General features: G+C 41.8%; 1 protein-coding gene across 3 annotated transcripts in view; it reads left to right on the top strand.

Annotated features, from left to right (window-relative positions):
• KHDRBS3 (KH RNA binding domain containing, signal transduction associated 3) overlaps positions 1-25,925 on the top strand; it is a 162,945-nt gene that overhangs the window by 106,864 nt on the left and 30,156 nt on the right. For all 3 annotated transcript variants that reach the window (XR_014017832.1, XM_081258933.1, XM_081258934.1), the window contains exon 7: positions 19,562-19,644. Coding sequence is in view for 2 of the 3 variants with exons in the window: in XM_081258933.1 (XP_081115059.1) it covers positions 19,562-19,644 (83 nt within the window). In the remaining variant the exon portion in view is untranslated. The remainder of the gene's footprint in view (positions 1-19,561; positions 19,645-25,925) is intronic.

A 25,925-nucleotide genomic window follows, 5' to 3' on the forward strand; every position in this document is an offset into this window, starting at 1 on the left:
ATGGTATATCTCTCCATCTGTTGGAATCATCTTTAATTTCTTTCATCAGTGTCTTATAGTTTTCTACATACAGGTCTATGGTCTCCATAGGTAGGTTTATTCCTAGATATTTTATTCTTTTTGTTGCAGTGGTAAATGGGAGTGTTTCCTTAATTTCTCTTTCAGATTTTTCATCAGTAGTGTATAGGAATGCAAGAGATTTCTGTGCATTAATTTTGTATCCTGCAACTTTACCAGATTCATTGATTAGCTCTAGTAGTTTTCTGGTGGCATCTTTAGGATTCTCTATGTATAGTATCATCTGCAAACAGTGATAGTTTTACTTCTTCTTTTCCAATTTGTATTTCTTTTTCTTCTCTGATTGCCGTGGCTAGGACTTCCAAAACTATGTTGAATGATAGTGGTGAAAGTGGACATCCTTGTCTTGTTCCTGATCTTAGAGGAAATGCTTTCAGTTTCTCACCATTGAGAATGATGTTTGCTGTGGGTTTGTCATATATGGCCTTTATTATGTTGAGCTAGGTTTCCTCTATGCCCACTTTCTGGAGAGTTTTTATCATAAATGGGTGTTGAATTTTGTCAACAGCTTTTTCTGCATCTATTGAGATGATCATATGGTTTTTCTCCTTCAGTTTGTTAATATGATATATCACATCGATTGATTTGTGTATATTGAAGAATCCTTGCATCCCTGGGATAAATCCCACTTGATCATGGTGTATGATCCTTTTAATGTGTTGTTGGATTTTGTTTGCTAGTATTCTGTTGAGGATTTTTGCATCTGTGTTCATCAGTGATCCTGGTCTTTAATTTTCTTTTTTTCTGGTACCTTTGTCTGGTTTTGGTATCAGGGTGATGATGACCTCATAGAATGAGTTTGGGAGTGTTCCTTCCTCTGCAGTTTTTTGGAAGAGTTTGAGAAGGATGGGTGTTAGCTCTTCTCTAAATGTTGGATAGAATTCACCTGTGAAGCCATCTGGTCCTGGACTTTTGTTGGAATTAATCACAGTTGCAATTTCATTACCTGTGATTGGTCTGTTCATATTTTCTATTTCTTCCTGGTTCAGTCTTCGAAGGTTATACCTTTCTAATAATTTGTCCATTTCTTCCAGGTTGTCCATTTTATTGGCATACAGTTGCTTGTAGTAGTCTCTTAGGATGCTTTGTATTTCTGCAGTGTCTGTTGTAACTTCTCCTTTTTCATTTCTAATTTTATTGATTTGAGTCCTCTCCCTCTTTTTCTTGATGAGTCTGGCTAATGGTTTATCAATTTTGTTTATCTTCTCAAAGAACCAGCTTTTAGTTTTATTGATCTTTGCTATTGTTTTCTTTGTTTGTATGTCATTTATTTCTGCTCTGATCTTTATGATTTCTTTCCTTCTTCTAACTCTGGGTTTTGTTTATTCTTCTTTCTCTGGTTCCTTTAGGTGTAAGGTTAGATGGTTTATTTGAGATTCTTCTTGTTTCTTGAGGTAGGCTTGTATAGCTATAAACTTCCCTCTTAGAACTGCATCTTGCTGCATTCCATAGCTTTTGGATTGTCGTGTTTTCATTGTCATTTGTCTCTAGGTATTTTTTGATTTCCTCTGTGATTTCTTCAGTGACCTCTTGGTTATTTAGTAACCTATTGTTTAGCTTCCATGTGTTTGTCTTTCTTACGTTTTTTTCCCTCTAATTCATTTCTCATCTCATAGCCTTGTGGTCAGAAAAGATGTTTGATATGATTTCAATTTTCTTAAATTTACTGAGGCTTGATTTGTGACCCAAGATGTGATCTGTCCTGGAGAATGTTCATGCACACTTGAGAAGAAAGTGTAATCTGCTGTTTTTGGATGGAATGTCCTATAAATATCAATTAAATCTATCTGGTCTATTGTGTCATTTAAAGCTTCTGTTTCCTTATTTTCATTTTTGATGATATTTCTATTGGTGTAAGTGAGGTGTTAAAGTCCCCCACTATTATTGTGTTACTTTCGATTTCCTCTTTTATAGCTGTTAGCAGTTGCGTTATGTATTGAGGTACTCCTATGTTGGGTGCATATATATTTATAATTTTTTTTTTGTTGTTGTTGTTGTTGTTTTTGTGTGTGAGGTACACGGGCCTCTCACTGTTGTGGCCTCTCCTGTTGCGGAGCACAGGCTCCGGACGTGCAGGCCCAGCGTCCATGGCTCACGGCCCCAGCTGCTCCGCGGCATGTGGGATCTTCCCGGACCGGGGCACGAACCCGTGTCCCCCGCATCGGCAGGTGGACTCTCAACCACTGCGCCACCAGGGAAGCCCTATTTATAATTTTTATATCTTCTTCTTGGATTGATCCCTTGGTCATTATGTAGTGTCCTTCCTTGTCTCTTGTAACATTCTTTATTTTAAAGTCTATTTTATCTGATATGAGTATTGTTACTCCAGCCTTCTTTTGATTTCCATTTGCATGGAATATCTTTTTCCATCTCCTCACTTTCAGTCTGAATGTGTCCCTAGGTCTGAAGTGGGTCTCTTATAGACAGCGTGTAGATGGGTCTTGTTTTTGTATCCATTCAGCAAGCCTGTGTCTTTTGGTTGGAGCATTTAGTCCATTCACGTTTAAGGTAATTATCGATATGTATGTTCCTATGACCATTTTCTTAATTGTTTTGGGTTTGTTTTTGTAGATCCTTTTCTTCTCTTGTGTTTCCCACTTAGAGAAGCTCCTTTAACATTTGTTGTAGATCTGGGTTTGTGGTGCTGAATTCTTTTAGCTTTTGCTTGTCTGTAAAGCTTTTGATTTCTCCATCGAATCTGAATGAGACCCTTGCCGGGTAGAGTAGTCTTGGTTGTAGGTTCTTCCCTTTCATCACTTTAAGTATATCATGCCACTCCCTTCTGGCTTGTAGAGTTTCTGCTGAGAAATCAGCTGTTAACCTTATGGGAGTTCCCTTGTATGTTATTTGTCGTTTTTCCCTTGCTGCTTTCAATAATTTTTCTTTGTCTTTAATTTTTGCCAGTTTGATTACTCTTTGTCTCGGCGTGTTTCTCCTTGGGTGTATCCTGTATGGGACTCTCTGCGTTTCCTGGACTTGGGTGGCCATTTCCTTTCCCACGTTAGGGAAGTTTTCAACTATAATCTCTTCAAATATTTCCTCGGGTCCTTTCTCTCTCTCTTCTCCTTCTGGGACCCCTATAATGCGAATGTTGTTGCATTTAATGTTGTCCCACAGGTCTCTTAGGCAGTCTTCATTTCTTTTCATTCTTTTTTCTTTATTCTGTTCCGCAGCAGTGAATTCCACCATTCTGTCTTCCAGGTCACTTATCCATTCTTCTGCCTCAGTTATTCTGCTATTGATTCCTTCTAGTGTATTTTTCGTTTCAGTTACTGTATTGTTCATCTCCGTTTGTTTGTTCTTTAATTCTTCTAGGTCTTTGTTAAACATTTCTTGCATCTTCTTGATCTTTGCCTCCATTCTTTTTCCGAGGTCCTGGATCATCTTCACTATCATTATTCTGAATTCTTTTTCTGGAAGGTTGCCTATCTCCACTTCATTTCGTTGTTTTTCTGGGATTTTATCTTGTTCCTTCATCTGCTACATAGCCCTCTGCCTTTTCATTTTGTCTTTCTTTCTGTGAATGTGTTTTTTTTTTCCCACAGGCTGCAGGATTGTAGTTCTTCTTGCTTCTGCTGTCTTCCCTCTAACGCTGGTTGTTCAGATGGATGGACAGACATGGATGGATGGATGGATGGATGGACAGACACACAGACAGATGATTGCCTTAGCCTCCTTAGTCCCACCTTTGCTTGTTGTCCTGCCCTAACCCTGGGTCCTTCCCTTAAATGATGTATTACTCATATTACTCCTGGTGTACTTTCTGGTATCTAAAGTCTGATGATGCTACTGCCCTGCCAGCCCCAGAACGTAAGAACTAGTTCAGAAGTTTAGGAGGATAAAGTTGAGATTCTTCTGAGTGGTGTCTGAAGGCTTTCTTGACTGCCCTCTTCAGCCTCGTAACCCCCTGCTCTCCCCACATGATCGTTTTATTTCAGTCAGTACCTGTACTGCAGTTCCTTACACATACCAGGACTGTGTGGCCATCTGTGTATGTGCTGTTGCTTCTCTTCTTATGCCTTTTTTTATTCTATCCCTACCAATTCTTTTTACTATTTATTCTTCAGCTGTGAAGCCTTCCTGGTCCTCCTCAGGCACCCCTGGGTGCACGTGGTGCCTGCCTCAGTGTCTGCTTACTTGTCTTTGTTCCCTGTAGGCTGGATTTCTTCAGGGCAGGAACTGTGTCATTTTTTTTTTTTTTTTTAAATCTTAGTTTGCCCAGAGCCTATCACAGGGCCTGACATTTTGGAGATACTAAATAAACATATGGAGGATGGCTTTTATTAATGCCAGCTAATTCTGTCATTCCATGTGTCACGTGCCTTGTTAAACATACTTAGTGAGATAAAATTAAAGGCAATTTTAGCAAACATTTAGTGACCTAATAAATAGGAAAGACAGTGCAATTTAATAAAGAGGATAGTATTCTGAGATGTCAAATACTTGGTTTCTAATCCTCCTTATTGTCTGTATCACGTCTACTTTTTTCTTCTGTAAACTATTTAACCTTTTTAGTTTCTTCATGTGCAAAATGTAGGTGATGGTACTTTACCTATAAATCAGCAGGTTAGAGCAGATGCTGTTCTAACCTCTTTTCCAACTTTAAAATTCTATAATTGGTTGTTTTCTGAAACTTACTTAGTTTCCACTCACCCTAAACATGTTCTTTTAATAAGAAATTGTATTTTCATCAAATAGAAATCTTGATATTGAAAGAAAAGTCACAAAATAAACAAAGCAGGCATTCTAATGAGAGAAACAAGCTAAAGGTGAATGTCTCTGAATCTTTTGAATTCTGAAACAAGTTTTGAAAAATAATTTTTAAAGTGAGATCTTCTTTTAAATGCAAACTCACCTTTCAAGATGTATAAACTAGAATTGTCTTAGAAATTTTAATCATATTATTTTTTAACTCATTTAATTATGGTTGCATCAGCCTTCTATTCATGGGAGGTATTTACCATTCACTAATATCCCTTGGTATCTTAATATTGTGTAATCATTCTAAGCTTTTGAGCCTGAGCTGATGGGTTAATCACCTTTAAACATACGTACAGTGAGGCGTTCTAGATGAAGTCGTACGAGTTCATCAGAATACGAAAGCTCTCTTAGGTACTTGAAATGCTCTGATTATCCAGCTGTATGATGTTTACTGAAGAGAATGGGGAATTGTCCTCAAACCACCCCATCTGGTGTGGCAGTGCCTACTTGAGCGAGGCGGGGGATGGCTGGGCACACGAAGGACTTTTACATGTTTTCGAGAAGGTTGTGCAGGCTCCTTGAGCCTGCTGGGCCATAAGAAGTAGCATTGCCAAGTACATCTGGCTGGAGCACCAGGCGCTTTTCTCTTCAGATCCTCCGATCAGGGCCTCCGCATGGGGGATGTGGTGTGCAGTGGAGCACGTGCTCCCCCTGTGCTTCCCCGTACGCTGCTGCCCCTGCCCTCACAGTGCTGCCGGGTGGTGTCTTCTCCCAGACAGGAGGAAGGAAGGAAGGTCACTAAGCCACAGACACAGGGGATAACCCAGCCTGCACTGTGCAAGGGTGGACATCCCGTCCAGTGGCCTGCAGGATGAGAAGTGGGTGAACTGAGATTGGATCCCGGGTTCCCTAACCTGGGGTCTGAAGCTTTGATTCACAGTGTTCTAACTTGTGTAGTGTTTATGACCTAGAAGAATTGAGAAAATAAGTGAGGAAAGAGGATAAGAACCAGAGCTGGAGACACAATCGTAACTGTATAGCAGAGGCATCCCTAGCCGTGGACCTTTCTTCCAGATTGATGGCCTTATCTAGTCTGTCTGACTGACTGAAGAGGATCCTGAGCTTTCTAGGTGCTTCTCTGTAAAATCATCAACTTCAGTCTTAAGGTCAGAAGTTGCTGCTTTAATTTATTATATGTTTGGAAGGACAGTATCTGAAGGAGATGGCTTCATTTGGAAACAATCGCAAAAGCGTAGAACAGTATTCTCCTAACTGTTTTAGTCTTCTAATAGTTTTCTGATTCCGTAACCACAGAGAAACAGTGTACTCTTCAGCTTTTAGAAGTTGATGGAAGAAAAGGCAGCTGCCATTTGTTGGGTATTTACTTTATAGAACATATTAGTGTGCTGGGCACTTCTGTGTCATCTTATTCAATCCTCACTTCAGCCCTGTGAGGTAAACGTGATCACCAGACCGTTTAGCGAGGATAACTAATTTTTCCCAAATCATACTTCTAGTAACTAATGAAACCCACATGCCCTTATTTTTCTTCACCAGCACTTTTCTCAGCGCTTTACGTGGATCTGTCATATCCTTAAAACACCACATGAGATAAATATCCATACTTTCTAGAAGTCATACAGCTGATTGGGGCAGAACTAGAATTTACAGCCCAGCAGTCTGGCTCCAGAGCCCACGCTCTTAACCAAGATCTGGTGCTTCCTGGACAAGTCAGTTTCATCTAATTTAAAACTCTGTTTGTGGACAGAGAAACTGACAAATGAATGGGAAAAATTACTTAATCACTTCAGACATGAGGGTTCCTATGCGAAACTTAGAGCACGAGACCCATGATTGGTTAGTAGTTGGTTTTACTAGTCCTTCTGCAGCTACTGGAGGGTGTGTCCTCATAGGACTTCTGCCATTGGCTAACCTAACCCAAGTGTGAAGGGTCAAAGAGACAGTTTAAATGGGAGCAGAAATCTATACGTTGTGTTTGTACACAAAGACATGCCTTTCCTGCCTGTTCTCTAGCATCAGACTCATTAACTCATTAAAGCTGTAGGAAAAGAAACTTGTCTCAAGAAAAACACAGCTACCACCATCAACAGTGTCCTTGTCTATCAAATGGCTCCGCGGGGACCACCATTTCTCCGTTGGCCCTAAGAATAAACTCATCTGAAATTTTGTCAACTAGGAACATCAGTGAAAGCCTGTAGGGAAAAACCAAATATATCTTTAAAATGTACACATAATTCTGTAATGTAGACTTTGCTTAAAGACTCAGGGACGTCACATGCCTTGTCATTCTTCTGAGAGCTCACCTGAAGTTTTAATTGTATGACTAGTCTGGGAGTTTCGGTCCAGATGAGAGTTGTACTAACGGCAAATTTTCCCATTGCAGTGACTACTGGCGTAATTTTTTTGACAACTAAGTAATCTCTAAACTGCTTCAATTATATTGTTTTCCACAGTGAGAAATTTAATTAAAACAGTTACAGATTGTGAAAAGGTTATTTATGAAAATGCATTTTAAATGTGGATTGAAAAGCCTAGGGACACCTTCCTATTTTAGATAAAAAGATGAAGGTTCTGTAATTTTTTATATCCATTTTACTGGAAGCAAGAATAAGAGCAGTGTGCAGTTTACTTGAAATGTCTATCAGGAGCTTCAAGAGTCTGTCTCTTTCCTGAATTGCTTGAAAAGTTGACCTCTTTTAGAAATGTAAAACTTTAGGAAATAATGTCAGATTTTAAAGTTGTGAATATGAAGGGATTTTGTTTTTGTTTTTCCTCCTTTAAGCAAAAACAAGCCCCCAAAATGTGCTTTATTAAGGGAATAGAAGACTCTGAAGTGGCAATGTCTCTAAGGCATGGAGAGCAGATTCTGGCTCCCTAACTAGGCTTGCCCATCCACGTAAGGTGAGCGAGCGATTGCAGATGAGCTCATGTGAGGGGCGTGTCCCGTCCCGTGGGTGAATCAGGGCAGCAGCCGGGAGGGGAACTTGAGAACCACTAGACTAGTCCTCTGTTACAGTGGATTTCCCACAAGAACCTGCCATCTTCGTTTTATTGTTTTCCTTGAGCTTTTCACCAGCATGCGTAGAACTCAGTCCTCACCTGCAAGTAGACCAGAGTCTACGAAGGAACAGTTATCACCCTCACTTTGAAGCCTTTCACAATCCCCTGGAAACGTCAGGTGGTCGTTATTTGGATCCACGTGTGTACATCCTGTTTAGGGTACTTACCTTAGAGTGAGGTGATCACGCCTTTATTTGTCTTACTGTTTCCCATTATATTTTAAGCTGATGATAGGGGCCATCCCTTTTTATCCACAGAGCCCAGAATTGAGTAAGTAATCAATGTTTTATGTCTTGATTCACAAACAAAGCCCAGAGATTATTCAGGCGAGGAACACCTGCAGTTGACTTACATGCAGAGTGTTTGGGGAGGACGGAGGAAGGGAGGCTAATAACTGCTTGGTGGAGCTGGGAAGACTCTCCAGAGGAGACTGTGTAATCCAGACAGGAAAGGGGCTGGCAGCACTCAGACAGGGAGAGCTGGGGGGCGCGGGGGGCACTTCCCGTGAAGACTCACGTGACATTCAACGGCACAGGCACATGCAGGTGCAGGCGTGTGCAGGGACAGCCAGAGCGCTCTGCTGGTACAGTACTGATGAGGTTTACTAGTGTCTTTTTTATTTATACCTTTATTTTTATTCTATTCAGTTTGTTTATAGGTAGAATAGAGCTGAGGTACATAACAGTACATGGAATCTTGAAAGATACTTTAGGGCTAAAGCAGTGCTTCCAGTCCCGTGACGAAGGGGACTTGGGGAGTTCATTAAGGTACAGGGTCTGACCCTCAGTTTTATAGGGTCAGGCAGAATATCAGTGGTTAAAAGCAGAGTCAGGAGCCGAACTCACTAGTTTGAAATCCTTGCTGTGCCTTTAATTGCTGTGTGACCTTAGGCAAGTTGCTTAACTGCTCTGTGCCTCGATTCCTAATCTGTAAATGGAAATATTAGTGCTTATCACATGGGGTTGTTAGGAAGATTAGGTAAATTAACATATGGAAAGTATTTAGAATAGTGCTTGGCACATTAAAAGTAATATTTAGTTCTTCAGTTTACCAGTATCGCTCCATCTTTCAGGGCCAACTCTTGCTAACTGTGCCCCAAACGTTAATACATGAAAAACAAAATATCCTGTACTATTCACACCCACCAGGAAGATTAAAGTTAAAAAGATAGTTTCAAGTGTTAGCTGGAATGGGGTGCTATAGGAATTCTCATCCACTGTTGTGGGAATGTAAGTCGGTACAACTGCTTTGGAAGAATGTTTGGTACCACATGTTAAAGCCGAAAACATGCTTCCCCAAGAGCCAGTGATTCTGCTCTGGGAAGCACTCAACAGAGACTCATACTTGGATGCACCACAAGACGTGCCGAAGAGGCATGTAGGCAAAACTAGAAAGAAGCAAAGTATTCATATCTGGGGTGGATAAAGAAGTGGTAATACAACCATACAGACCAAGTTTTCAAGCAGCGAGAAGGAACCGGGGGTTGCTGCCTGCAGCACCGTGGACAGATCTCACGGGCACGCGAAACCTGGCCCAAAGGGGTAGCCACGCTGGTTCCATCTCTGTGAAGCTCGAAAGCAAGGTAACCTCCCTGGTGGTGTTGAAACTCAGGATGGCGTTCCTTTGTGGGGGAGGTAATAACTGAGGACGCGCACAGGGGGAGCTTCTGGGGGCTGTTGATGCTGCCTTTCTTGATCCGGGTGCTGGTTACACAGCTGTGCTCACTTGGTGAAAATTCACTAAGCTGTGCACTTAGGATTTGTACCTTTCTATGAATTATTTTATGCTTGAATAAAAATGTGATCAATCTGTGTATTAAAAACATTGTATTAGACCAGATTCTCTTATTTATAACAGAACAGCACGTCTTCCTTCAAGCAGATTTGTTCAAGCCGAACAAACCTTCAGCACATCTGGTCCCTCTGCTGTTAAACCAGATGAGAATCTGAAGGTTTCTGGGTGAGTCTAGAAGCTGAGCAAGGAGCAATCTTAATACTAACATTATGCAACTCTGCTAGTTGATGTTTTCATCGTGGAGAAGCCTCTGCACCATGAATCAGGTGTGCATCTAGGTGGGCCAGGAGCTCCTTCCCCTTCGTCACGGGACTGGAAGCACTTGCTGCCTCTCTCCTGGCCAGTCATGTCAGAACGCTTGGAAGGATGAGTGAACCCCTATAAATCCGTCACTGCCAGCCAGGCATCCACTCAGGAAGTACTTATTGAATGCTTTCTTGTGCCAGGCACTGGGGACACAGTAGTAAACAAGGTAGGCAAAGCCCCTGTTCTCAGGGGGACTACATTTCCAGTGGAGGATATAGGTAATAATCAAATATATCGGGTATTGATAGGAATCAGCTGTCAGACCCTTTTAGCATTTCTGGCTGATTTTCCCTTGGGGCAGCCTTTCTCAACTGGGGTTCCAGAACCCACAGAACATGGAAAATGATGTGCATAATTCTTTCCTTAGCTTCCCAGGGATGGTACAAACGACTGCTGTTCTAGGTGCACAGGAGAGAAGTGAACTCACTTTATACACAGTGGACACCTTAGGGCACCCGGGCTTCACTCTCTGGTGGAACCCTGGTTGAGAACAGCTGTGAATGCTTCTACCAATTCCTGAAGAGGTAGCTGAGAAGCTGAATTGAGCCTTAAAAGAAATGCAGAATTTGGGAAGGATAAAACAAAATAATTGGAGTTTAAGGCTCCCCAAGTTTGGGTTTAGGGATCTGATTAATCCCCTAGGCTTTGGATCAGAACCCAGAAAAGCTATACTCCCAGAGGAGGGCTTATCATCTCAGTCCTGGGTGGGGTGCAGGTTGCCAATTCTTCTGTCCTCCACCAAGAGTGATACAGATTCTCTCCAGAGAAATAGAAGAGTGTAGGCCTTAAATTATTTCTCTTAATTTTTCATATGTAATTGCAGTTAATCAAAAATTACAGGCATACAAGATGAGGAAACAGTAAAAAACAGACCACGATAGATTCGTATAGCAGACGCAAACTTTAAAATAACTCTGCTCTTTATAATCACGGAATTAGAAGATAAACTTGATGATTTAAGCAGACAACTGGAAAATATAGAAAACAGCTCTTTTGGAACTGAAAAAAAAACAACAAAAACGGAATGGTTTTAGTTGCAGCTTAGACACAGATAAGGGAAGAAATAGTGTACTGGAGGTTAAACCAATGAAACGGAAGGACAGAAACCTGGCCGACACAGAAGATCGCATGAGGCCCAAAAGCCTCCAGCGGCACCTCGTTCCCTTCAGGCCCCAGAGGCGTGACGTGGCGCCCGCACTTCTCCCCTGGCTCCCCCACTCTGACCTCCCCCGCTCAGGCCTCTGTGCCTGCCGTTCCTTCCGCCTGAGTGCCAGCACAGCTCGCTGCTCCGTTGGCTCACATTGGTCTGCGGTCCTTTCTGTGAGGACTCCTCTGGCGCCTGTCCGAGATCTCCAGTTCCTCCTGGCTCTCCCCGTGTCACGCACTGTGTGTGTGAGGATTGATGTTTGTCTGCGTCCTCACTGGAATGTAAGCCCCATGAGGACAAAGGTGTTTTGTTTTGTTTGTTCAACACGATATCCCCAGGGGCTTGGAAAAGTAGGCATTCAACAAATGCCTGCTTCCTGGGGAAGATGGCAAAACCGATACAAAAATCCTTAGCATGAGTTACATAATGTGGGCGGCCGTAATAAAAGTTAGTTATCCCCCTTTTGCTCATCTTTGTGGAATTTCTGGTTTAATTTTATTTTCTTTAATTTCCTACTTACAAGTTTTCCCTTCCCTTTGTGGGATTTCTGGGTTAACCTCTTTGTTATTTTATTTTCTGTATTGTATTATATTGTATTTCTTGTCAAATCTAAATAAATCTAGTTCTATCTCAGATACAGACTGAGAGAAGAGAAGACTTTCTGTGAATAATTGATGTAGATGTGTTTTTAAAAGCTGTGTTCAGATGTGGATAAAATTACAACTACTGTTGGTCAGCCATTCCTTTATCTAAAAACCACAGTAGTCATTAATACTAGTATTTGCAGAATGAAAATGTAGATATCACAGTTTAGGTAACATTTTAAGAATTTATCACATTCAACAAAAGAAAAATACCTGGATAGCTCTGATGTTTCTCTGGCCTAATAGCTTGAGAGTGTTAAAGGGAACAGGTCTTCAACAAAATGGAACTAGCTTTATTGGGCAAGAACTGTGCCAGCTTTCATAGATATTTTTTTTGGTTCATCCTCCCACAGCCATTGGAAACAGCCAGGATGTGGATTATGATTATAACATTGAGGTGGAAGGAGGGTAGGTGATTTCCCCGAAGCCACACAGCCAGTTAAGAGGCAGGGCTGGGATTTGAACATGGGCATCAGACTCCAAAGACCGAGATGAAGAAGTTATATGAGTCTCGAAGCTGCATAATAGACTCCTCACAGCCACAGATCAACACGTGGGGATGCAGTTTGATTGTTGTATTATTGATGTCTTATTTAAGTGATTATGGGGGACAGATTCTTATTTAGCATTGTTATTAGTGTTGTGATTTTGTCCTTAATTGTAAAATAACTTGGCTATGTGATATGGTCACAGTCATTGCTGATACTCAGTGAGAATATTAGTACTTTTCAGAACCCCAGCAAGGATGAATTTCTCAAAAGACTATTTTTAGCTAATGTGTGTGTTTTATAAACTCAAAACAATCATGGTAAGAATAAACTTAAATAATCTTTTAACACTATATTTTATGTGAAAACTTTTTACATTTTGAAATGACCAGGTTTCACCCTGGTGAGGTGGTGTGTAGTCAGCATAACCGTCTCCTTTTAAAAGGACTCAAAACCTAAACATTATTTTCAAATCACTTTTGTAAATTCTCTGTTTAAAATGGTTTTTCCCAGCTTAAATTTTATGCTTGATTTTACTTGTGACAGAAATAGAATTAAATGCTGTTTCCTTTATCCTAGAAAATCTTTTCTCTTCAGAGCAAGATTTCTTTGGTATTGGGCCATATGTCGGTGGAGTTTTCAGGTCAGGAATGGCAGATGAAGAGTCTCTACCTGTGTTAGGGCATGTTTCGCCATAATGTGACCCCCCTGACACCTATCAAGTGTCCAGGTCACCCTGTCGGTTCCATTTAGACATCTTCCTTATCAAAGACAAAAACTCAGAAGTGGATCTTGATGAATAAGTCTCTTACAATGATTCAAGAATGTTTATTAATATACATTTATTTCTTGTCCATCTTTACTCTTTTTAATAATGTTCTGACTTTCAGGAATAGAATACAGAGGGTTTTTTTTTAATATTTATTTATTTGGATGTGCCAGGTCTTAGTTGAGACACGCACGTGGGCTCTAGTTCCTGGACCAGGGATCGAGCCCAGGTCCCCTGCATTGGGAGCGCGGGTCTTAGCCACTGCACCACCAGGGAAGTCCCGAATACAGAGTTTTACTGGGAAATTTTTTTCCTGAGGGCAGGGAATGTAAGATGGATAGGTAATGTTTGAAAAAAGAATTCAGGTGAGGTCTCCTTATCAAAATTTACACTATTTGAGTAAATATTGCATTTTACACTGTAGCACATCTCCTCAATTCGCATTCATCTTAGAGAAGCTATTGCTATGTTTCCTGCCACTTGGTCTTTAATTAGTTCCTTTCTTTATTTATTACTGTGTTCCCGACATTGAGAATACAAGAGAACAAGGTCTGTTCCTTCCTCTTAAGGACCTTGTAGACCAGGGGGAGAGAAAGGAGGCAGAGAAATAATTGTGGGCACTGTGTACGTGCAAGTTATCAGTTATCAGGGAAGCACAGAGAAGGGACTGATAATTCAGCCTGGAGTCTCCCAGCGAAGGACCTAAAGAGGGAACACCATGTGCGGAGAAATTACAGCATGAAACAAACAGGCTTCCTCAGGGCCCTTAACGTGTTAATGAAGCTTACAGTGCACTGTCTCTCTCGTAGGAACCAGGAGAGAGGAGTGGAGATTTGTAAGCCAGGAAGCAACAAGCTTAGGTTTGCATTTTAGCAGATAATTCTGAAGAAAGGATTAGATAAGGGAGTACTAGGCAGCTTCTGAGTGATCCTGATGCAGTCACGTTGGGAATGTAGAGGAAAGATATGAGAGAGAAACAGGAGATAAAGAAAGATTGACTGGCAGGTGGAATGGTGGTGAGATGGGCAAGTGGAGGCATGGATTCTGTCCAGGCCAGGAGTCCTTCAGAGGTTCGTGCAGACGGATGGTTTCCTAGCACTTGGTTAGAGAGGCGCGCCTGCAGGGCTGCCTCACTCACAGGTACAGGACCCTGTTTTTAAAGTGCAAAGAAGCGGGATCTTTGCAGTGCATTTTAACAACATAAAGGAGCTCTGTTAAGCTTCTTCCAGAGGAAATTCAGTTACATTGTTTAGAATAAAGGAGTTTATTGTGCCCATGGGTTGTCTGAGGAGTGGCTCCAGAGATGTGTAGACAGGCGGAGGCAAACTCGGGCTGCTTAGAGGACCCGGTGCAGGAGGGGTTTGGTGTGCTTTCCTCGGGAGCGTTCAGTCCAGCAGTCGATAACGAGCATCTACTGAGTGGTCCTCATTACACTCCAGCCCTGCCATTACTCTGTGCAAAAGAATCAGTGCCCCACAGTCCGTGCTCATAAAAAACAGTAGGTGAGGGCAGAGCCAGTCAGTCGTTCCTGTACAGTAACAGCGGCACATGTTGGTCCATTGTTGGCATAACAGGTGTGGTGGACTCTGCGTTTGTGGGAGAAACAGAGGAGGAGGTTCATTGGAGCTTCATCGTGAAAAATTGACTAGGCAGAGAAGGCAGGTGCAGAGACTGACAGGGAACAGCATGTGAGCTGGAAGGAACTTGCACGTGAAGGGCCGGACTCACTGCAGAACAGGGGGCTGACACAGAGACTTTGTGACATGTGAAGGGGAATGTTTTCTAGGAGAAGATGGAAATGCGAGAAGTTCTGCAAAGATGTCAAGTGTAAAAAGAAATCGTTCAGCACATCTGAGCTCTGCCGACAGTGGAGTCCTGAGTCCCCATCCCAGGTCCTGGCACTTTTTAAGAGTGGATTCTAAGCTTCTCTGTGATGGAACTGTTGATAGGTCAGCAGCATCCCCGCTACACTAGATGGATGATTGCACTCGATTATTTGTGAACTTGTGACAAAGAATGCATTCACTCTTCTTTAAAATTTCTAACTAGCCTCAGAAAAAATCTGAAGAGGAATTTCATAATGTCAGGTTATTTAAAGGAAAGCAGCCAGTTGTTGGGAACACTGGAAGATAAGAGCATTAGGAGAAGAGAGATGGAGAGAGAGAGAGAGAGAGAGAGCTGCTGTACCTCATCCCCCAGCCCTCAGACGGAAGCCCTCAGGCAGCCCGCCACCCTCCTCCTTCCTCTTCTAACCATTCGCTGATCCTTTGCTGGCTGACCTCCCCACTGCTCTTAGCCAATGACCTCATCTCCTTGCAATAAAATAGCAGATAATCAACAAGAATCCCCTCCACTCCCTCTCAGAAACGTACACATTCACCTGCAGTCACACTCCCTTTTCTTCATTTATCTGTCACACTCTGCTTTATGCTTTCCTATATTTTTCACGTCCTGTCCATTGAACAAACAATACTTGTGATGGAAGAGGCTGTACCCCCAAGGCCAAATCCAACTGTGAAATCATCGTCATGAAAGAAATGTTGTGAAAATTGCATTTTTAATCCTTAAAATCTTCACTGTAAAATATGAAAGTCAATAATTCAGTGACCTAAACAATTTGAAAGTTCAAATAAACTAGCCTTGTAATATCGGACAGAATAATTGAACAAGGAATGAATGCCCTAAGTGTAGGTTTTAAATAGTCTACATTTCAGTTACTTAGGAAAATTCCAGTCATTTACTGGAGTTTAAAGAGTCTTGATTCTTTTAAATAAGCATAGAAAGAGAATTCGGCATGGGGGAAGCCATATTCTTTTTAAGCTACTAACAAATTACTGAAGCAGCCATGGGCTCTGCATTTTGCCAAGCCACATGCTCAAGGCAATGACCTAGTTGCAAGTCCCACCCTCCAGACTGACCTTCCCGGCTCCACGCCCACACAGTTTCCAGAGAGAGTCCTGAAGTGCGGAATCTAAATCCACACTCCGTAACTTGGCCACGCGTGGTCTGGTGCACGGGTGTCTCCGGCTCATTGCTCTCCCCTTTTGTGTGCATTCCACAGTGTGCTCACCTGAACCCTGGGTGAGAAGGGTTCTTGTGTCTGTACCTCCATTGTCTTGCACCTGCTGTTCATTCCGCCGAAGTTTTAATAAATTTTCCCAGCTACTTTTGCTTTTCTCTGCTTTCAACACTTCTGGGAAATTTTCTTCCCCTTTCCCTTTCCCAGTGCCACCCCGGGTGCTTTCCTTCGCCACAGCATGTGACATGTTGCCTGATCGTTCTCTTCAGTCGCCTGTCATCTTCATCCCGCCAGCGTACTCACTAGACAGTACACCCCTTTCCCGCCACGGTGTCTAGCAGGAGTGCCAGCCACAGGGTAGGGGCTAAGTAAAGGATTTTGGGTTTTTTTTTTTTTTTTTTTTAATGCGGTAAGATTACTTTCTTTTTGTTGAGACGCTAGCTACTTTTGTTAATTCACCGGAATTGTAATATCTGCAGTTTGCTGCTTACAACTAAAATCATCTCAAATATTTTTGTTTGTTTGAATCTTATCTGAGAGCTTTCTCCTCCTTGCGTTGGTCACTGGAAGATCATAGCTGTATTAGCAGCCTGCCTTCAGCTACTACAAGGGACACCATGGCTTACCAATATGTTCTAAGGATATTCTTGACTTTTATTCTTCCTCTGCCCCTATTTAATGACTATTCCTTTTAGATTCTGTCCACGTTCAAAGTTCTGAACACATAGCTCTTCAGCAAATATTCAGTTCCTCCTTTATGAGAAAACATTTTAAAAAATTTAAGGTGGTCACGTACAAATTGTATAAGCCTTACCCCTGCAAAGATAGTATCATCCCTTCAGCTTGATAGTCGTCTTACAAGATGGAGCACATTACAATATACCTTGCTATTCAGATACTTTCGCTTTTCTAAATCAAATAAATGGAGGTATACTATTTAGTAGATGCTTCTTAAAAGAGAGTAACTAAGGTCATCACTTTAAAATCAGTCATTTGGCTCCTACCGTCGTGTGTAGTGGCCGCTCATGTTCATCACCTGTGAGTCTTACCATTTTAGAAATCCAGGAGAGAGGTCGGCAAGGGTAATGCTTTACTGTGATAGTTAATAATATAAGCTATTCTTTATAAAGTTCTTACTACATGTCTGGCATTTTGCTGGAATACATACATATGTATATGTAATTTCTCACCCTTTAAGGATACTTATTAAGGATTCACATTTTACAGGTAAAGAAACAGATTCTGAGGAAGTGGATGAACTTGACTGAGATCAGTGACAGTAAAACACAGAAGCCCATCTGACTCCACCTCTTTTCTCTTACCCCTTGACCACATTTCTCCACTTCAAAAGCTCTGGTGATGATCATTAAATTGATTACCATTGATAATACTGATGTTCCAAAATACTTAGATTATTTCCTGGCTCTTTTAAATATTAAGTAAATACCAGTAAGTCCAAAGTCACTATGTAATTGATTATCCCCAGAAACTTAGAAATCAGTTGTAGGGTAGGCTTCACACTTTCATAGATATAAATGTCATTGAACAACATCTCTAATTTGATCTTACAGAATGATCATTTCTCTGGACCTTTTTCAGTTCCAAAATACCTTTAAAATAACCGTAGTTGTACTTGTTATCACATCTGAAAAATGTCCTCATAGAGCTAGGAGGATGGCTTTAGCTCTTTTGGGGTTGTTTTTTATTGTTGAGTTATGAGAGTTCTTCATATATTCTGGACACTAGACCATTATCAGATACGTGATTTGCAAATATTTTCTCCCATACTGTAGATTGTCTTTTCACTTTCTTGCTGATGTCCTTTGACACAGAAGTTTTAAATTTTGCTGGAGTCTGTTTTATTTATATATTTTGTGGTTGTTTATGCTTTTGTTAGCATATCTAAGAAACTAATAACTAAGGTCACAAAGAGTTACACCTGTGTTTCTGCTGTTCAACCTGGCTAGTGAATTTTTCATTTGAGTTGTTACACTTTGCACCTCAAGAATTTCTTTGGATTCTTTTCTGTATTTCTTATATCTATATTAATATTCTCTATTTTGGTGAGGCATTGTTCTAATACCCTTCTTTAGCTTTTTAGATACAGGCTATCATTTAGTTCCTTGAATATATTTCAAATAACTGATATAAAATCTTTTTCTAGTGGGATGAATTGGGAGATTGGGATCGATCTATATACACTAATATGTATAAAATAGATAACTAATAAGAACCTGCCGTATTAGCACAGGGAACTCCACTTCACTGTACAGTAGAAACTAACACAACATTGTAAAACAACTATACCCCAATAAAAAATAAAAATAAATAAAGTCTTTGTCCAGTAAGTTCAGTGTCTCAGCTTCGTCAGGGATATTTTTCTATTGACTACTTTTTTTTTTTCTCGTGTATAGACTATACTTTTGTTTTTTCTTTGCATGTTGCATAATGGTTTTTGTTTGTTTAAAACTGGACATTTAATATAGTGTGTCCGTGTGAAAATCAAATTCTCCTTCCTCCCTAGGATTTTTTTTTTCTTGGTTTAATTACTTTTCCAAACTAATATTGTAAAGTCGATATTTATCATGCGTTGCCACAGAAGTGTCTTTTCTCTCTTACCTTAGTGGTCAGCTAATGATTGGACAGAGATTTTGTCAAATGCTTGGAAGTTAAGTCTGTAGTCTTTACCAAGAGGCTGTGGGGTACCTGCTGGAGCTTGTCTTCAACACTGAGCCAATCAGTTTACAACTAACTGGCTTAGCCTTGACTTTCCTTCTTATACTGAACCTCAAGGTCAGCCAGAGGAGAGAGCTCAGGGCCTTCTCAGGTCTGTCCTGGGCAAGTACATGGCACGGTAGCCTTTGAGGTTCCAGAACTATGTCAGAACTTTGCAGCGCTCGTATGGACATCTCATTCCCCCACTTTTCCTTGTAAGCTTTTGGTTAGCCTGTTATTTGCGCCAGTTTTTCTCCACCACTTCAAGCAGCTAAACTCATAAACAATTGCCTCTAATTATTTTCTTCAAATACCCAGAGGGAAAAGACTTTGTGCACTGGATGAGCTCCCAGTCAGGTTAAATAAAGGCAATCCTCTGGGAATGGGGTTTTGAAAGCCTCCACCCTGCCCTGCCCCATCCAGTGACCTCCAGCCTGCTGGTTTCCTCCTTGCTGGATTGCGGCTCCTGCAGAGCTGGGGGTGAGGGGTGGGCATAGGACCGAGCTCACCCTTCATTCCAAGGTGCAACCAATTTTTTAAAAATAAATGCTCCCTAGATCTCTGCAAGCCTTTGGTTAACTTCCAGGGATCTAAAAATGTTGATTCTAACAATTTTTGTCAGTTTCTCTCTGCTTTTTCAGGAGAATTTTTGGACGTTCTTACTCTATCATTTTCACTGATGTCAGTTTTATATTTTTCCTTACATTATAATTAGATATATAGTTAAATGGTAGCTGAATTAATTCACTAAAAGCAGAATGCATCTTCCTTTCCAGAAATTTCTCTGAACTTTTTTGTACTTCTCCTGTTACATTTTAGGACTATGATGATGGATATGGCACTGCTTATGATGAACAGAGTTATGATTCCTATGATAACAGCTATAGCGCCCCAGCCCAAAGGTAAGAGTCAATCTTTATGACCAGACCCCATAGCAGACACGTGTGCCCTTCCACATTTGCTATGCTCTGGGAACAGGATGATGATTGGCCAGTGACGGTGATTTGACTCGGCCTGCTTTGTTGTTGTTTGTTTTCATTGGAGAAGCACTATCTGTCCTACCGAATAGCATGTATTGCTCTCAACTTTACTGTAGTGCTAAAGCAATGAGTCTTGGAAAATAAAATTTGAAATTTTATTTGCTCTAAAATTTTAACTTAAGCATTCAGTGTATTCTAAGGAAGAACAGTGTCTCCCAAGTCTGTGGCTCTTCCAAGTCCTAAGGCCCAAAGTCATCTCAGAAATGTGTAAATATCCCGCATGGGCAGTGCCTGGGGATGGAAGTGACAAAAGTTTTTTTCAGTGTTCATAGATCATTTCTGTTTCTTAGCAGCAGTGCTCCTGTTTTCTAACAACTTCAAATTCCTATTTGTGAAAAATGAGTGAGTTCTAATTCGTTTTCTAAAGAAGTGTTGACTTAGAAATGAGTGTCATTAGAGGGAAACACAGCTTCATAGTTACGTCTTCTGATAGGAGACCTTGATGTCCACTGATATATGAAATCCGTGTTCTGTTCAGAATGTTTTTCTAAATGCCTAGAAACCTCTTTATGTTGAAAATTCTAAGTGGTAGACAAAGACAAACATACGCAAACCAAAATACTGGCTTTATGAAGCATAAATAAATATGGACTACATGGTTATTTCGATGAAGCATAAATTCACTTTTGAACTCATTCGGGGCCAGGCAAGCTTTGAACAGACAGGCACCCTGGTACTGAGGTTGACAGGGATATAATTTTTTCTCTTTTTGTTCATGCTAGATTTTTTACTTATATAATTTATAACAATTAAGTAGCCTTTAAACTTTGACTCCCAACTGGTCTTCTTTACGGGAAGCCTTGTGCATGGCGTTTGCATCCTTGCGGGTTTTGGCACGTCCGGGGGTGACTGGCACACAGTGGACGCTAGACAGGACTTTACGTGTCTCACCCTGTACAGGTGTCCCGGCAATGTCACAAAGTATGTGGGGCTGTTCCCGTTATACAGATGAAGAGAAGGAGCACAGAGCGTAAGATTAATTAATTAGCCGGAAATCACACATGGAGTGCAATCCTTTAAAGACTCACACGTCTCATTTAATCTGAACGGCAACAGCAGGAGTTAATGTGCCTGTTTTACAGATGATGAAACTGAGGCTCAGAGAAGTAAATAACTAACCCAGAATGTGAACCAGACTTGGAAAGCTTGTAGTCTTCCCACTTTTAGCTGTGATAACGTATTAATGTGATTGATCACAAGCATTCGTTCCTTTGGTCATTTATTCATTCAGCCAACATTTATTAAATGTCCACTACGTGTATTAAATGTAGGCACTGTGCTCGATGCTGGATTACAAAGATTATTGAGACAGGGACCCTCTCCTTGGGAAGGTCACAGGCTAGAATGAAATACAAATATTTAAAAGCAATGTAATATGGTAATCCCATGAGAGTCTGAGGGAAAACACAGTATTTCCATAAGAAGACAGTGCTCAAGTCTGGTTGGAAGCCCTGGGGACATTTCACTGGGAAAGTGAAGGGGAAGTAGGGGTCACCAGGGTACAAACAGGGAAGGACATTTCCCAAAGCCAGAGCAAGGCACAGAGCCTGACACCAGAAGTGCTGCCTGAGCTGGAGGGCGTGCCGCACGGGACAGGTGAGGCAGGAGAGGGGGTGACCGCATCCTCCCCAGTCTCAGGGTGCAGGCTCCGGACCACTGTGGGCGGCAGCAGGGAGCCAAGGGAGTGGCGTGTTCACACCTGGATTCGGAGAAATGCATTAGAAGGCAGTAGAGAGGCCAGATTGGCAGATGGCGAGCCTGGAGGCAGAGACCCATTAGGAGGCTGGCACGTTCCGAATTATAAGCCCTTTAAATGTCCGGAAGACTCACGTGAAAGAAACACCCTTCATGACAGCCAGCCCACCTGCCCAGAAGTGGTCTTTTCAGTGCTACCTGAAGGAGTTACAGAGAATTGCATGAGAATGCCACACGTTGGCAAGTGTGGAAGTCACTGTTGGTCGGTTATTCTTAATATTCATTTAATCCTCATAACCTGTGAACTAAGCGTCAGTCCTTTTAAAGAAGAAAAACTGGTTTACAAAAATTAGGTAACTTGCCTAAGATCATGCAACTTACAAGCGAAGGGGCCCGACTGAGCACCTCGGTCTGTCTGTCTGTCTGTCTGTCTTCCTCTGCACCATCTACTGTAGATCACAGTGAAGCAGCTATGTTATGGAACAGCGTGAAGAAAGGGTTCCAGGTGCTGTAGTAGTTTGCTAGAGTTACCGTAACAAAATACCACAGACTGTATTTAAAGCAACAGAAATTTGTTTTCTCAAGGTTCCAGAGGCTGGAGGTCCAAGATCCAGGCGTTGGCAGGTCTGGTTTCTTCTGAGGCCCTCTCCTCGACCCTCAGCTGGTGGCCGCCTTCTCACTGTGTCCTCTTGCGCGTGCATCCCTGCTTTCTCCTTGTGTCCAAATTTCCTTCCTTGTAATGACAGCAGTCAGATTGGACTAGGGCCCACAGAAGGCCCCATTTTAACTTAATCACCTCTTTAAAGATGATTGATTGTCTCCAAATACACATTATAAGGTACTGGGGGTCAGGGCTTCAACATATGATTTGGGGGGAAACACAGTTCAGCCCATAACATGCACATATGAGAACATCGGTTTAAGTGCAACACTATGTATCTCATAATTAGAAATCTAGCATAAACCAGTTAGGAGAGCAGATTTTGAAATCACCCCCAGGATTGAGTAGTGGGTGTTGACCAGGAAATCACCATCACTGTCATCTTCAGTAGTGAATGTTGGCTGTGTGCTTGGTGTACTATACCATGGGCTTCACGTAGATTCTCTTTCCCCTCTCAGCATGCCCTGAACTATTGCAAAATTCAAGTCTAAACAGGTCATTCCCTTGCATACAGGTTCAGAGAGGTTAAGTCGCTTATCCAGACTCAGAAGGCTGAGCAGTGGTAGATCCGCATTGGCCCCAAGCATCCTCGTTTGTACTTCCATAGCCTTTCAACTCTCCTTTTGTCACGGCTTTGATTTCAGTTACTGAAACTGCTTCCTATTAATATTTTCCGTATACAGTATTCAAAAATCTGATACTTTGTAATGTTTTTAAGTCCCTTAGGAATCATGCTTTCATCTGAACTGGAACTGTTGCCTTATCAGACTGTGGAATGCCTTAATCAAACCTAAGAATTTCACTTATCCTGCATATTAATGTTGCGGGCTAAGACGAATGAAATTAAGAACTTTGTTTTTCCAATTTTACGTGAGATCCTTTCAGCAAAGAACATTCACGGCCACTGCTTTCAAGGAGCAAACAACCTAGTATCCACTAAGAGATAATACCATGTAACACTTGATATTCTGGGGTCTAAAATTTCTTGGTTTTTATACTCCAGGTTCTTCTATAAAATTTATGTCAAACTTCAGTAATTCTCTCAATTCAGAATTTGAAAGTACAGTCTGTGCTGTAGTTACATAGTTCAGCGTTACTGCAGAATTCTTTACTTGGTCTCCTTTTAGATTACAAGCTGTTCTGAAAATGTTCTTTGACACGTCAAGACGTAGTGGAAAGAGCACAGAGCAGAAGGTATTAGGACCGCGCTGTCCACCTGGCAGCCTCCAGCAAACGCACCTGTTGAACGCTTGAAAGGTGTCTAGTCCAAAGGGGGACGTGTTGGGGGTGTCAGGCACATACCCGATTCCAAAGGCGGTGTGGAGTGAATAAAGGATGCAAAATAAATACACGATTAAGATCAACATCACCCGTTTCTTTTTACTTTTTGTTTAAATGTGGCTACTAGAAAACTCTAAATTACAAATTTCCCTTGGACAGCGCAGAGTTAAAAGACGGCAGTGTCTCTGGCACCAGCACAGGGGAGCTGTGTCTCAGGGTCAGGGCACCGCACCCTCGGGGCAAGCAAGTCAGCTCACCAGGAGCAGAAAGAGAAGTAGAGAGTGTCCAGTTACACTGATCCTTTTGAAACTTCTATTTTGAAGTTTTTACTATGTTACTACCACTGTAGCACACGTTACCCATAAATAGTTTCCGTTACAAGCTCAAAAACCATTTCTTTCTGATGCAGATGTGTCATCATAAACGTCTGCAGACCCAGGCCGCAGTGTAAGAGTCTGACAGAGCTGCGTTTGGGTCCCACTTTAACGCTTACTGGTTATGTGACCGTGGGCAAGTTATTTCACCTCTCTGAGCCTCCATTGGTAAAATGTGTAACTTGGTTTTTTCTTTGGAGGATGGACCTGAAGGTTGAACAAGACAGGAAAGCCCACAGCCCTAGTGAACCGCATGGAGGTAGGTGGGCTGCCCAGCGTCTTCTCTGTGAGGGACTAAATGAGACCTTCCCCGGTGTAGTTCCACATTCCACCAGGTGGTTAGCGTAGCGCTGAGGGAGCCCCAGTGCCCGCCCTCGCCCGCAGCTCTGAATTTCTTCTGCATCCCATTTTGCACCGGGATGGCCGCGAGAAGCCGGTGCTGGTAAATCTGGAAGGACCAGGGAGAATGAGAAGGGAGAGAGGGCAGCCTGTGGATGCTCCGTATGATGTCAGCCATACACTGGCGAGAGCGGGTGAGCAGCCGTAGCCTTTCCAAGGGTGGGCACTTAGAAACAGGAGAGACCGAGACGGGTGGCACGGCTGCCACCAGTGTCGTCACCTGTGTGTGAAAGGCCTCTCTCAGCTATGACTTCTACGCTTCAGGCACTGTAATCATTTTACAACACTGTTTTGTTGCAGAAAAAAGTTTCTCTCCGGAGGTTTTACAAATTAGGAATTTTTTCTCCCAACTTTCAAATACCCAAAAGGAAAATTAGAGTACAAGTGAGAGTCCCTACATAGAAAATAGAAAATTCAGCATAGTTCAGCTACGTTTCCCCATCGATGTTTGTGATGGCCTCCACAGCATAAAACAAAATGTAAAACAAAGCATTGTTTATCTAACTTCACACATTTAATGAGCAACAAGCTGTCATCTATTACTGAAGAGAAATATGAACTATTCTTTACAATACTGGAGTTATTCTAATATACATTGGCTCAGAAATAGTTATTGATTAATTCCTATGGACACACCGCTCTGGAGTAGCTGTGGTGAATTAAAAAAGAGCAGGTGATAAATGGCCTCAGACCTCAGGGACCTGCACCTGCCCTGACATGACTAGAGCCTTCACAGAACTCATAGTCTGACTCCTGGAAACCCTTTGTAAATGTATCTATTTCATTCTAAACTAAGTGGAATTAGTTTTCATTTGATGTCTTATTTATAATCCTAATAACAGTCACAATTGTATAGCATGATGACTATACTTAATAATACAGTATTGAGTTCTGGAAATTTGCTAAGAGTAAATTTCAGGTGCTCTCATCACACGAGAAAATGGTAACTGAGAAACTCTGTTAATTATCTTGACTGTAATAATCATTTCACTATGTTTTTGTACCTTATGTACAACTTTTATTTCAAATTTCACAATTTTTTTTTTTTTTTTTTTTGTGGTACATGGGCCTCTCACTCTTGTGGCGTCTCCCGTTGCGGAGCAACAGGCTCTGGATGCGCAGGCTCAGCGGCCATGGCTCACGGGCCCAGCCGCTCCGCGGCATGTGGGATCTTCCCAGACCGGGGCACGAACCTGTGTCCCCTGCATCGGCGGGTGGACTCTCAACCACTGCACCACCAGGGAAGCCCCAAAATTTCACAGTATTTTAATCTGTGTTTCCAAATAGTTGTAAATTCTCCAAGGAGATACTTGATTCCTCTGATGATCAGTCGTAAAGAAGGTAGAACAAAAAGGGTTTCCAAAAAGTGCTAATAACCCCCTGAGCATAAGCGGGCGACTCTGTAATAAAAAGTTTATTTTCTGGCGGGTTTAATGTTGACATGCTCATTTCCCATAGCACTTTGTGGCCTGACAGTACTTTCGAGTACCTATTTCCTTTCATCCTCCAGAATCTCTATGATTTTCCTGAAAACACTTAGAAATACTGAAAAAGGGGATGAGAAATCATAGCTGCTAGTTTTGGAGAGCCTGTGAAGTCTAGCACTCAGCCATCTGCATCCTTTCTATACGTTATCTCCAGTTTTCACAGTGGCCCTACGTGCTCAGCTTTTCCACGTACAGAAGTTGAAGATGTGACGTTTAGCAACTTTCCCAAGCGTACGCTGCTGAAGA

This window comes from Mesoplodon bidens (genome assembly GCF_964165515.1).
Source record: "Mesoplodon bidens genome assembly, chromosome: 16".
Taxonomy (NCBI): domain Eukaryota; kingdom Metazoa; phylum Chordata; class Mammalia; order Artiodactyla; family Ziphiidae; genus Mesoplodon; species Mesoplodon bidens.